This window comes from Rutidosis leptorrhynchoides, chromosome 1 (assembly GCF_046630445.1).
Source record: "Rutidosis leptorrhynchoides isolate AG116_Rl617_1_P2 chromosome 1, CSIRO_AGI_Rlap_v1, whole genome shotgun sequence".
NCBI lineage: Eukaryota > Viridiplantae > Streptophyta > Magnoliopsida > Asterales > Asteraceae > Rutidosis > Rutidosis leptorrhynchoides.
The window spans coordinates 84,300,027-84,315,531 of record NC_092333.1 but is presented as its reverse complement, the minus strand read 5'-3'; the positions used below and the strand labels follow the sequence as shown (position 1 = coordinate 84,315,531).

Here is a 15,505-nt window from a genome sequence, read left to right as displayed (position 1 = left end):
AGTATCTAAGATATGCCTATATTTCCTTTCAACTCTACCATTTTGTTGTGAATACCCTTTTTAGACAAATAACTACCCAATTTGCCCTGCACAAATTCAAGAGCATTATCTGATCTAACCATCTTGACCTGTCTATTGAATTGGGTGTTTACCCATTTCAGAAAATATTTAAACACCTCAAAACAATCACTTTTGTTGACCAGAAAATATATCCAAGTAGTTCTGCTGCAGTCATCAATTATGGTAAGAAAGTATATATATTTACCCTCTGTAACAACTTTATATGGCCTCCATATGTCAAGATGAACTAAACCAAAAATTTGATCACAATGAGATGTACTATTTTGATAAGGCAACTTAACAAATTTTGCCATGGGGCAAATCAAGCATACATCATCATTGGTTTTAACCATAGTTTTAGAAATACAAGGAATGTGTTGAAGTTTAGATTTAGGTGCATGACCTAATCTATGATGCCATAAACTGTATATAGATACAACAGACTTAGCAGTAGCACTAGTCCCTTTTATTACTAAAAATAAACTTGCAGTATCTACAAAAGCAGCAATAAACTTTGCCAATCTTTGTTCCACTTGAGCTTGAGGAACATTGACCAAGTAGTAAAGATCCTCCTTTCTTTCACCCAGCCCCAAAACCTTCTTTGTTGTCAAGTCCTGAATCACATAAAATTGTGAATAGAAAATGACAACACAGGGTTTATCCTTTGTCAATTTTGAGACAGATAAAAGACTAAATCTAAAGTCAGGAACAACAAGAACATCCTTTAGTTCTATTCCATTTTTTAACTTGACTTTCCCAATATGTGATATCAAAGAAGAATTACCATTAGGCAACCTAATATGTGGTTTCCAAAACAATGACTTGGAGTCAAGTAGATTAGTAGTCAAAGGTGTCATATGGTCAGTGGCACCAGTATCCAAAATCTAATCATTAATTGTAGATAGATTAGATAAGATACCTGCAGCAAAATGGTGCTCAATTTCTCCATCAGAATCCTCATTAGTTTGAGCATCATTATGAGTCATTTGAGGTAAGCTCTTAAGCAATTGTTCAAACTGCTCGGATGTGAAAATCACATTATTACCCTTAACATGAGTTGTAGTATGTTTGTTGACAGATTTGAGCATCTTTGACTGTTTGAGCCTTTCACTTTTATATTTGTAATGCCACACGGGATAACCAACTATTTCCCAACATTTATCAGGTGAATGCCACTTATGACCACAAGTTGCACACTTATCAGGATGATTAGGTTGATTAAATTGACCAACTTGATTGTTTTGACCAAAATTCCCAATTTGCCTAGTTTGCCCTAATTTTTGAGTTTTGCTGTAGAGTGCAGTGGTTTCCAAATTTGTAAACATTTCTCTTTGAGATTCTTCTTGCTGAAGCATCGAACAAGCAATTTCAACACTGGGTAAAGGATTCATTAACAACAATTGACTCCTTAAAGTACTATAATTCTCATCTAAACCATTGAGAAATTGGAATAGATGTTGTTCTTCCTTTTGTTGATCATAAGCAGCCATAAAAGCAACAATCTCAGGAGTAAGATTAACAATTCTAGGCAACTAATTCATAGAATCAAGTTCTTTCCAAATACACTTGAATTTGGTGTAGTAATCAGTGATTAACATGCCTTGTTGATCTAAAGAATAAGTTTCTTTATGAAGTTATACTTCCTAGATCCATTACTTAATGTAAAATGCTTTTCAAGTTGTTTCCAAATTTCAACAGAAGTGCCAATAAATATCACAAATTTAGCTATTTGATCTGAAACAGAAGACATGACCCAAGAAATTACCATATTGTTACACGTGTCCCATTGCTCAGCCCTAGCTTCATCATCAACTGGTCTGACAACAGTACCTGTGATGAATCCAGTCTTCCTCTTTGTAGACAGAGCAATTTCAATCGATCGTCTCCATGAACAATATATTTGAGCACCGGTTAACTTTTCTTGAATAGCTAGTGATCCAAGACCTTTGGATCGATGGATGAACAACGGATTTTGAAAATCGATTTGATTCATTGTGACAGATCAGAAATTGAAACACGAAGATGAATGCGGAAGCGATGATCGATTAACGAACAGAAAAGGAATCAATAGATTCAACAATAGATTCAACAATTCACTGAATCAATTGATTCGAATTACTACGGAATCTGACCTAAATCACCAAATTCGCTCTGATACCATGTTAATTGGATTGAATTGATGAATTAGGTTAAACACGAATTGAAGAGAAGATTAAACACTTTCTCATACATTTCAACTAACTATCACAAGTACCAAAAACCTAATTTAAATAACCCCTTGAACGGGTTAACTGCCACTAACAGAAACACAAACAGAAAGAAAATAAATTACACATTCTACCTCCAATCTTCTAATATTTACAGAAATTACCCTGGACCTGATTTTGACTTATTTTGCCTTCTACAAAACAAGTGCCATGTCTATGTCTTATACGCATTCATCATTTAGATAATTAAAAAGCAAACTGAGACCTGATCTAAGTTGCTAAACATCAAACGAAGTCTCTTTAATTATCATAATCAATTAACAGATTCTAAATCACCTAGATCCAAATCGTGTTCTTCGTTAACCAAAAAGACGAACAACGTAGGTCCACATAACAATCCAGAAACATCTATCAAGAAGTCAAATTACATAAGTGTTAGAAATGATTTCTTGAACGTTTCTGCAAACTTTCAGGTCGTAATTCCTTCGTTTGATCGTTAATTCGTGAGTCAAGTTTTAAATTAAAAAGCAAAAACTGAGTTTTATCAGTCAAATTAGACTCAGGCTGTTTTGGATTAAATATCTGATCACGAAGTTAAGTATTTAGATATAGAACAATTTTCATGTTTTAAATCTGGATTAAATCGCACCAAATATCATTTTTAGCAAAATTTGTTCATGTACTGTTCGTCATATTTTTACTTAAATTTGATGTGATTAACTAATTGTCGGGAAAACTAAGGTTTGATGAGTTGAGGTTTTTAGCATAGATGATTATTTGAATGGAAGATTATTTTTGTTATAAGCATAGATTTGTTAGCCTCAGCCGTGTTACAAGGTTTTTAATAATATCAGAATTTAGATATAGAACAACTTGTTGTTTGTCATATCATTTGTATTAGGATGAACTTGGCTCAAATAAAAGTTTGATTCAAAGGTTACTGGAAGTTTGTTTTAGATTTGGATTTTAATTTGGTTAGGAATGTTGATATAGATTTGAATTTGATTTAGTTAAGCTTTGTTTTAGGGTTTGGTAAGTTTGATTTTGGGATTTGTGAATATGAAGATCGAAGGAATGAAGCTGAAGTCTTTTTTGACGAAAATACCCTCACATGCATAGCACATTGATATCGGCTAAAAAGTCATGTTTTTACCCCCGATATTGAGTCCCAAAAGCATGAAGTTCAAAACTTTGTCGGCAAAATAATCGCTTTTTCAGTTGAATTTGTAGATAAAGTAATTACGAAGACGATGCAAAAAGAATCAAGAGAAATGGAGCTAAAACGAAGATTCTAGAGCGAAAACGGTGAAAGACAAGAAATCAAGTTACGATCCAGTGAATCAAAGCCTGACCAGCACCAGAAACGGCCTGCCATACGGGCTGCCATACGGCCTGCCATACGGCCTGCCAGTATGGGGTACAGCCTGCCAAACGGCCCAGCAAACGCCCTGATGTGCAAAACGTGGTATATGAATTGTTGTATGAAATAGTATGGAACAATACCGATTAAAGATTGCTACATACTAACGGGCAGTGTACCTGATAGTGCTCCAAATGAACATATATCTAGGCACAATATCCTTCCAATATGTAAAGCTTTTAGTTGTAATTGTTCTATTTTTATGTAATATTCGTTTAAATAAATAAGTGCTAAGACAAAAGAAGAAAACAACGATTTGAAGACGCAAATGACCAAAAAGCTCAAATGTACAAGATATAATTCAAGTGGTTCAATTTATTGATGAGAAACGTCCAAAAATGATAAGAGTAAAAGCCGCAAAACGCAAAGTACAAGATATTAAATAGTACGCAAGGACGTTCGAAAATCCGGAACCGGGACATGAACCAACTATCAACGCGCGACGTAACGGAGCTAAAATTACAAGTTGACTATGCACATAAATATAATATAATATATAAATAATTCTTAAAATTATATATATATATTATATTATATATTAAAAACCGTCGGCAAACTAGAAAACAAAGTTATGTGAGCTGGATCAGAGGGCCATGCGATCGCATGGCCAGAAGGCACAAAATTCATGCGATCACATGGGCATCAGAATCTGGCCAAGTGCTATAAAAGGCGACGAATTCTGCATGAAATATACACATTTTTTTCTCTTCCTTTCTCTGTAAGAAATATATATATATATATATATATATATATATATATATATATATATATATATATATATATATATATATATATATATATATATATATATATATATATATATATATATATATTTTTATAATTTTAATTTTAATTTAAGTTTAATAATAATTGGGTTATTGTAAGAAATGTTTTAAGGTTTTGTAAGTCGGAACTCTATCCGTGTAACGCTACGCGATTAATCACCACTGTAAGCTATGTTCTTCCTTTTTTAATTAATGTCTCGTAACTAAGTTATTATTATGCTTATTTGAGCCAAAGTAATCATGATGTTAGACTAAATATTAAGACGGGGTTATTGGATTTTGTACCATAATTAAGGTTTGGACAAAAGACCGACACTTGTGGACATTGGACTATTGACTATTAATAGATAGGGGGTATTGTCTAATCGAATGACAACTCATTAGAATCTGTCGAACCTATATTTAAATTAGTTAATCTAATACTTATTAAAATGATTATGTATGTTCTATTTAGGGACGTTTATACGACATCTTTTACGATCATTTAATTAATTATTCGGGTTGGGTAATTGATTATTCATTCTGATCAAGTGGGTAAATTAATATTCATATCTCATTAAAACAGGGGTGGATTACATAAAAGGATAATTGGTGTAATTGTTAACAAAGTATTAAAACCTTGGATTACACGCAGTCGATAACCTGGTGTAATTATTAACAAAGTATTAAAACCTTGTTACAGTTCGAATCCCTAATTAGTTGGAATATTTGACTTCGACAATAAGGTTAATTTGACGAGAATTTTATAATTATGACCGATGGACTATTATGGACAAAAATCATATGGGTATCAAATAAACCAGGACAAAGGACAATTAACCCGGGTAACAATTAATTAAAATCAAAACGTCAAACATCATGATTATGGAAGTTTAAATAAGCATAATACTTTTATTTCATATTTCATCGTACCTTTATTTACTGTCATTTTAATTAATGCAATTTACTTTATCACAATTTAAATTCTGCCATTTATATTATCGTCATTTATCTTTACGCTTAAAATATAAAATTGACAAACCGGTCATTAAACGGTAAAACTCCCTTTTATAATAATAATAATACTACTATATTACTAATATATATATATGTATATATATATATATATGTATATATATATATATATAATTGTTTAAAAATATAGTGTACGCAATAAGCCTTCTCCCTGTGGAACGAACCGGACTTACTAAAAACTACACTACTATACGATTAGGTACACTGCCTATAGTGTTGTAGCACGGTTTAGGTATAGCCACTCTATAAATAAATAAATAACTTGTGTAAAATTGTATCATATTACGTCGTATTCCATATTAAAAATAATACTATTTCATACTACACCTCGCATAACATCAAGTTTTTGGCACCGCCGCCGGGGACCCGAAAGAGAAACGCTAGATAAAAAAAAAGATTTTTATTAAGTCTTAATTTACTTTTGTAAAAATACGTTTTAAATATCAAAAATATAAAAACAAGAAAAAGAAAAATAAATATATATATATATATATATATATATATTACTATATATTTTTACGTTTTTAAAATTAAAAAGTTTGTATTTTTTGTTTAGTTACAAAAACTAATAGGTAGTTTTTAAAATATAAGTTTTTATTTATATAAATATTTTATATAAGTTAAATATATATATATATATATATATATATATATATATATATATATATATATTTATAATTTAAATTTTAATTTAAGTTTAATAATAATTGGGTTATTGTAAGAAATGTTTTAAGGTTTTGTAAGTCGGAACTCTATCCGTGTAACGCTACGCGATTAATCACCACTGTAAGCTATGTTCTTCCTTTTTAAATTAATGTCTCGTAACTAAGTTATTATTATGCTTATTTGAGCCAAAGTAATCATGATGTTAGACTAAATATTAAGACGGGGTTATTGGATTTTGTACCATAATTAAGGTTTGGACAAAAGACCGACACTTGTGGACATTGGACTATTGACTATTAATAGATAGGGGGTATTGTCTAATCGAATGACAACTCATTAGAATCTGTCGAACCTATATTTAAATTAGTTAATCTAATAATTATTAAAATGATTATGTATGTTCTATTTAGGGACGTTTATACGACATCTTTTACGATCATTTAATTAATTATTCGGGTTGGGTAATTGATTATTCATTCTGATCAAGTGGGTAAATTAATATTCATATCTCATTAAAACAGGGGTGGATTACATAAAAGGATAATTGGTGTAATTGTTAACAAAGTATTAAAACCTTGGATTACACGCAGTCGATAACCTGGTGTAATTATTAACAAAGTATTAAAACCTTGTTACAGTTCGAATCCCTAATTAGTTGGAATATTTGACTTCGGCAATAAGGTTAATTTGACGAGAATTTTATAATTATGACCGATGGACTATTATGGACAAAAATCATATGGGTATCAAATAAACCAGGACAAAGGACAATTAACCCGGGTAACAATTAATTAAAATCAAAACGTCAAACATCATGATTATGGAAGTTTAAATAAGCATAATACTTTTATTTCATATTTCATCGTACCTTTATTTACTGTCATTTTAATTAATGCAATTTACTTTATCACAATTTAAATTCTGCCATTTATATTATCGTCATTTATCTTTACGCTTAAAATATAAAATCGACAAACCGGTCATTAAACGGTAAAACTCCCTTTTATAATAATAATAATACTACTATATTACTAATATATATATATGTATATATATATATATATATATATATAATTGTTTAAAAATATAGTGTACGCAATAAGCCTTCTCCCTGTGGAACGAACCGGACTTACTAAAAACTACACTACTTTACGATTAGGTATACTGCCTATAGTGTTGTAGCAAGGTTTAGGTATATCCACTCTATAAATAAATAAATAACTTGTGTAAAATTGTATCATATTACGCCGTATTCCATATTAAAAATAATACTATTTCATACTACACCTCGCATAACATCAAGTTTTTGGCACCGCTGCCGGGGACCCGAAAGCGAAATGCTAGATAAAAAAAAGATTTTTATTAAGTCTTAATTTACTTTTGTAAAAATACGTTTTAAATATCAAAAATATAAAAACATGAAAAAGAAATATATATATATATATATATATATATATATATATATATATATATATATATATATATATATATATATATATATATATATATATATATTACTATATATTTTTACGTTTTTAAAAGTAAAAAGTTTGTATTTTTTTTTTTAGTTACAAAAACTAATAGGTAGTTTTTAAAATATAAGCTTTTATTTATATAAATATTTTATATAAGTTATATATATATATATATATATATATATATATATATATATATATATATATATATATATATATAAGTAAAAAGAATCGGGATTGCAAACTGTAGCAGCCCAATTTGTGATCTGCACATCTGGGCCATGCGACCGCATGAACCCGTAGGCTAAAATCCATGCGACCGCATGGATAGATCTGACACGTCTATATCCTTAAATCATAATTACAGTAGGGTTTTATTATTAATTATTATTATTATTAAACCCTAATTAGGTTTTAATTAATTAATTAGTTTTTACTATTAGTTTTAGTTTTATTATTTAATTTGTAATATTAAGTTTTATTTAGTTTTATTACTTTAAAATTTAATACTTTTATAAAATAATAATATAAAAATAATATTTTTATAAAATTTCTATTTTTATAACTTTAAGTTTTATTTCTATATTTCGTATTTTTATAGCTTAATTCGTAATTTATAATTTATCGTTCGTAATTAGTTTTAATCTAGTATTTTGCCGTAGTTTATATTTATTTCTAGATTTTTAGGCTTTGCCGTAAAATCCCTTAAGTGCTTTTTCTTTAGACTAAGATTTATGTGCTTTAGAATTTTGCGACGCCGTTTTAAGATTTTAGTACTTTTTAAGTTATTGCCGTTTTGGATATAGAATTCCTTTTAAGCTTTAATACCTTTAGACGCAACTTTTTAGATTTAGTTTTTAGACTTTTAAGTTTCGACGTTTTTCTTTCTTATTTTTATTTTTCGACCTTTTATTTTTTGACGTTTTTCGATGCGTTCTTTTTCTTTCTTATTTCTCGACGCTCTAGTTTTTAGGACATAGAATTTTCTATTTCTTCTCTAAAATTTCAAAACGAAAAAATTATTTTAAGCGGTTAAATTGATAGACATCCAAAATTTTCTGTTTCGTAGTAATAGTTGGATTTGTTAGTGGCGAGTTGTGAGCTTCCGATTTAAAGGGTCCTGGCTACCTGCTGCATCTATTGGCTATTCGAAACGTGGGCAAAATCAGAAAAGTCTATTAATTTGATAGCTTATATAATTTTTATCTTTTATAACTAATAGGATATTCAGTGAATGCACCGAGCAAAACGTTCACCACCTTTCATACGTTCACCACCTGTAACTCGATCAAGACATCTAGCCAATATTGTCGCCGTTGATTTTTCTTTAGAATCTTCATCTAGTCGACCAAGTACTCCAATTCAAATTTCCGATAATCCATTTTTTGAACCCGACCTCACAATTGAAAACCCGGAGGATATTCAAGGACAATTCCAAGATCCAGAACCACTAATCATTCCTCCTGAACCACAAACTGTTAAATCAGAATCCTCTAGTGATTCGTATTCAACAATTTCAATTATGAAAGTAACGGAACCTCTAAGTATGGAAGACCGAATGAGAGCCACACGCATGGGCCAAGGTCACGCCATTATTAAGCCAGATGTTAATGCGCCAGATTATGAAATCAAATGACAAATCCTACACATGGTAACTAATCAATGCCAATATAGTGGTACGCTAAAAGAAGATCCAAACGAACATCTTCGAACCTTTAATAGGATTTGTACTCTATTCAAAATCAGAGAAGTTGGGGATGAACAGATCTATCTCATGTTATTTCCCTGGACTTTAAAGGGAGAAGCCAAAGATTGGTTAGAATCGTTACCTGAAGGGGCAATTGATACATGGGATGTCTTAGTTGAAAAATTTCTTAAACAATTCTTTCCGGCATCTAAAGCCGTGAGACTTCAAGGAGAAATTGTTACGTTCACGCAAAAGCCAAATGAAACTCTATATGAGGCGTGGACAAGATTTGGAAAGTTATTGAGAGGATGTCCTCCACACGGTTTAGATACTTATCAAATAGTACAAATATTCTACCAAGGATGCGACGTTGCTACACGAAAAGACATCGACATAATAGCTGGTGGTTCCATTATGAAGAAAACCGTAACCGAAGCTCACAAAATTATTGATAACACAGCCTCTCACTCACATGAGTGGCACCAGGAAAAAGATATCTTTCGTTCATCTAAAGTGGCTAGAGCCGATTCTAGCCATGACTTTGATTCCGTTTCCGCAAAAATAGATGCTTTCGAGAGACGAATGGAAAAGATGAATAAAGATATTCACGCAATACGAATCAGTTGTGAGAAATGCGGTGGACCACACTTAACGAAAGATTGTTACATTGAGCAAACCATGGAACAACGAGAGAATGTTTCCTACATGAACCAAAGGCCGGGAAATAATTATCAACCGCCAAGGCCAAACTTCAATCGAAATCAAAACATTCTTTACAATCCAAATGGGCCAAACAATAACTTGTATAACCAACAAGGTCCGAATAACCAACCAACTCAAAACAACACTTTCAATCAACAAAAACCTATCTTGTATAAACCACCACTACAAACCGAAGAGAAAAAGTCAAATCTAGAAGAAATGATGGCAAAGCTAATGGAATCTCAAACACAATTTATTACATCTCAAACCCAAACAAATGAGAGGTTTGATCAGTCACTAAGAACTCAACAAGCTTCCATTTTGAATCTAGAAAAACACGTAGGTACTCTTGCTAGCATGATGAGTGAGAGGGAACAAGGAAAGCTACCGAGTAATACTGAAGTAAATCCTCGGAATGAGAATGTTAATATGGTGTCAACAAATTCTGAAAAACATACATCAGAAGATGGGAAGGTTTTAGATGTAAGTAACAATGAAGAAGTTACAACACCACCACCACCCGAGTATGTAAAGCCAGTGGTGGCACCATACAGACCACCCATCCCGTTTCCAAGAAAATGAGTTGAGTATGAGAAAGTAATAGGTAATAAAGTTTGTGATACCTCTGGAAAGAAGAAGAAGAATAAGAAAGTGCAAGAAACAAAAACCGTAAAAATGAATCCGGTGAAGACAGTTCCACCAAAACCTCCACCAAGGTTGGGTGATCTGGGTGAATTTATTATTCCTTGTCTACTTACATGATGCACTAGCAGATTTAGGTGCGAGTATAAGTGTTATGCCTCTTTCATTATATAAGAGATTAGGAGTAGGTGAGTTAAGTCCAACGGAAATGAGTGTTCGACTCTTTGATCAAACCATTAGGCACCCAGTTGGAATTGCTGACAACCTACCCGTTCAAGTAGGTAATTTAACCTTTCTAGTCGAATTTATTGTCATTGACATAGAAGAGGACTCAAACATTCCAATAAATTTTAGGTCGACCATTCTTAGCATCCACCAGGGCGTTATTTGATGTAAGAGAGGGTAGAATGACACTTAGTAATGATGAAAAATCGATCACCTTTGTAAGTCGAAAGTCTAAATCTCCACCAACCAAAACCGTTGAACCAACAAAAACGATTGGTAAGAACCATATTGTTTTACCAACTCCAACGGTAGTGCTTAACAATAATAAAACATCTAAGTGTGGGGAAAATGAAGTAACACCTAATGATGACCTGATAACAAAGAACCCCGTTGTTGATACAAAATTAAATGACTCCGTTATTAACAGTTCAATGAAGAAACTTATTAAACGGATTCGCGATGCTAGAACCAAGGGGAACTTTAAGTTATGTAACCGGTTAGTATCCAATCTATCGCCTAAAGAAAAGGCGAAACTAGTTGAATTTGTGGATATTACACAAGAATCCGACCAATGGCTTAAAGCAAAAGTCACAGATATGCAAGTTGATTATGGTCTAAAAGAAATTGACAATGAAGTTAATCACAATTTCGACACCACAGCTACCTAAGTGTGGGGAGATTCAAATGTTCTAAAAAGAAAACATTGTCTAGAGTTAGTTGTTCTATTCTCGTGTAGTTCCGAGAGTGGAATCCGATTGGTCTTTTTCCACTAGCAGACACTAAAGAACTAGTTTTCTCCCCCCCCCCCCCATTCTGAATTTTTGTTTTGTAGGTTTTATATTAAATTAATATGCATTTTTAAATTTAATTTTTGTGTGATTTTAAAAAAACAAAATTTACTTTATTTCATTAAGTTAAAAAAATGATTTCTAAAATTCATCGTAAGTTGATGACTAGGTCATGGAACTGAAATTGCTTTACACGAGGGCGGGGCGACAAATTTTGTTATCATTATTTTTAATATTATTGATCTAAAGTATACCAAAAAAATTAAAAAACCCAAAATGTTTGCTTTTAAAATAATCGCTTTAAAAACGACAAATTTTAAATTTTGTTGAGGGACGGACTAGGTAAACATACCGAAACTACCTAAAGTAAAAGGAAACAAAATTTTAAAAAATTATTCATTTAAATTATTTTAGTAAATAAAGGTTTTATATATAAAAAAATATATATATATTTATATATATATTATGTATATTTGTAGTTTATCTTATGTACAAAACAGGGTAAAACATCGCACTTTCAAAGACTGACATTAAGTTCAGCAAAAGCTACTAATTTTGACGACAAGACGCAAAATATCAAATGTGATATAAAATAATATGTTGCAAACTCGGTATTTTTAATCACTTTTCTACACTAATCACCCTCATGAATCTATAAATAATATGATTTCATGCAAATAAGGGCATTGAATGATCTCAAGTGTGAGGAAGGGTTATAAATTCTCTCGGGTTTACACTTAGTTTAATTGCCAAATTTTGTGAAAATTTGAAAAAATTTCAACTAAATGAATTCAAGATCATGTTTATGCATATTTATGAACGATAAAACTAGGTGTTAATACCGAAATTATTGTTACCTCGGAGAGAACATAAATGGAGAAACAACCCAAAATTTTAGAATTCATTTAAAATGGAATAGAGGAGAATAAAAAGGCAAAGAAAAAAATAAATAAAAGCTAAGTGTGGGAAGAATTTACCAAGTTATTTAAAACACATATCACATATGTTTGTACAAGATTATTACAGGTACTTTTGTTTTGGACGATTTTAATCAGTTTTACCTAATTTACTGTAATATATTTGAAAGAAAGATAGATCTGCACGATGAATCAATTCCATCATTAAAAGGAAGTAAAGTCTTCCGAAAAAGACACGCGCTTCTTGATTTAGGTCAGGAAGTTGTCGTCCAGATCTGCTGTAGGTTGACGAAAAATCTAGAAAAGTCATCTCTAAAATCAGCAGGAAATCCACGGACCTCAGCATCAAACAGGGTTGCCAAGTGGTCAGACTTATCCTAACCATGAGAGGATCTGTCTTGTAAAATGGGGAGGGCGCTGTGCAAATTAGCTTGTTAAGACTAATGAATCAGACCCCCAGAAAGGATAATCTCCTTAAAGATTAAAAATCAGCTTTTAAGCCTGATATTACTCAATCCTTGAGATTGACTTTAAAGATTGAGAATTACAAACTCATGGAATTCAATGATATCTAAACTCGAGCTTGAACGAGAAAATATTTTGATCAAATTAAAACCGATTTGTTTTTCTGAAAACCTATTTTCAATGCGTTCATTACCATTGAACGTAAAATCCTAGGAATTCACCTGGAATTCATTAGGTCACCTGAACCATATCGGGTGTCAACCGTAAGAACGGTGGATGCATAGCATGGTCGAAGACAGGACCTTGTGCCAGACCGAAAAACTATAGGGTGATCTTTACTATTTCTCCTACAAAGGATAGTAATTGCATCCGACACGATATAGGCCATAATCAAAAGCATGTCACGGGACATTGCCTTAACAGTTGCTTGTTCAACACTTTCCTTTACAACCGGACATACTATAGTGACCCGAACTTTTCCATGTTTATATATATTAATTGAGATTGATATTTACATGATTAAATGTTTCCAACATGTTAAGCAATCAAACTTGTTAAGACTTGATTAATTGAAATATGTTTCATATAGACAATTGACCACCCAAGTTGACCGGTGATTCACGAACGTTAAAACTTGTAAAAACTATATGATGACATATATATGGATATATATATATATAGTTAACATGATACTATGATAAGTAAACATATCATTAAGTATATTAACAATGAACTACATATGTAAAAACAAGACTACTAACTTAATGATTTTTAAACGAGACATATATGTAACGATTATCGTTGTAAAGACATTTAATGTATATATATCATATTAAGAGATATTCATACATGATAATATCATGATAATATAATAATTTAAAATCTCATTTGATATTATAAACATTGGGTTAACAACATTTAACAAGATCGTTAACCTAAAGGTTTCAAAACAACACTTACATGTAACGACTAACGATGACTTAACGACTCAGTTAAAATGTATATACATGTAGTGTTTTAATATGTATTTATACACTTTTGAAAGACTTCAATACACTTATCAAAATACTTCTACTTAACAAAAATGCTTATAATTACATCCTCGTTCAGTTTCATCAACAATTCTACTCGTATGCACCCGTATTCGTACTCGTACAATACACAGCTTTTAGATGTATGTACTATTGGTATATACACTCCAATGATCAGCTCTTAGCAGCCCATGTGAGTCACCTAACACATGTGGGAACCATCATTTGGCAACTAGCATGAAATATCTCATAAAATTACAAAAATATGAGTAATCATTCATGACTTATTTACATGAAAACAAAATTACATATCCTTTATATCTAATCCATACACCAACGACTAAAAACACCTACAAACACTTTCATTCTTCAATTTTCTTCATCTAATTGATCTCTCTCAAGTTCTATCTTCAAGTTCTAAGTGTTCTTCATATATTCTACAAGTTCTAGTTACATAAAATCAAGAATACTTTCAAGTTTGCTAGCTCACTTCCAATCTTGTAAGGTGATCATCCAACCTCAAGAAATCTTTGTTTCTTACAGTAGGTTATCATTCTAATACAAGGTAATAATCATATTCAAACTTTGGTTCAATTTCTATAACTATAACAATCTTATTTCAAGTGATGATCTTACTTGAACTTGTTTTCGTGTCATGATTCTGCTTCAAGAACTTCGAGCCATCCAAGGATCCGTTGAAGCTAGATCTATTTTTCACTTTTCCAGTAGGTTTATCCAAGGAACTTAAGGTAGTAATGATGTTCATAACATCATTCAATTCATACATATAAAGCTATCTTATTCGAAGGTTTAAACTTGTAATCACTAGAACCTAGTTTAGTTAATTCTAAACTTGTTCGCAAACAAAAGTTAATCCTTCTAACTTGACTTTTAAAATCAACTAAACACATGTTCTATATCTATATGATATGCTAACTTAATGATTTAAAACCTGGAGACACGAAAAACACCGTAAAACCGGATTTACGCCGTCGTAGTAACACCGCGGGCTGTTTTGGGTTAGTTAATTAAAAACTATGATAAACTTTGATTTAAAAGTTGTTATTCTGAGAAAATGATTTTTATTATGAACATGAAACTATATCCAAAAATTATGGTTAAACTCAAAGTGGAAGTATGTTTTCTAAAATGGTCATCTAGACGTCGTTCTTTCGACTGAAATGACTACCTTTACAAAAACGACTTGTAACTTATTTTTCTGACTATAAACCTATACTTTTTCTTTTGAGATTCATAAAATAGAGTTCAATATGAAACCATAGCAATTTGATTCACTCAAAACGGATTTAAAATGAAGAAGTTATGGGTAAAACAAGATTGGATAATTTTTCTCATTTTAGCTACGTGAAAATTTGTAACAAATCTATTCCAACCATAACTTAATCAACTTGTATTGTATA

General features: G+C 31.2%; 1 protein-coding gene across 1 annotated transcript; it reads right to left on the bottom strand.

Annotated features, from left to right (window-relative positions):
• Nucleotides 1–944: 944 nt before the first annotated feature.
• On the bottom strand, nt 945–2,053 carry LOC139886267 (uncharacterized). The gene is made up of 2 exons (XM_071870039.1): nt 1,701–2,053; nt 945–1,584 (listed from the first exon to the last, which is right to left on the bottom strand). Exons 1-2 carry the CDS (start codon nt 2,051–2,053, stop codon nt 945–947), a joined length of 993 nt encoding a protein of 330 aa, XP_071726140.1.
• Between the last annotated feature and the right edge of the window lie 13,452 nt (nt 2,054–15,505).

Excerpts from the sequence above, each read along its gene's own strand:
- LOC139886267 (XM_071870039.1), bottom strand. The coding sequence starts at position 2,053 with ATGAATCAAATCGATTTTCAAAATCCGTTGTTCATCCATCGATCCAAA. Across the intron at positions 1,585-1,700 it reads TTAAGTAATGGATCTAGGAA|AATTGTTAATCTTACTCCTG; the intron begins GTATAACTTCAT and ends TTAGTTGCCTAG.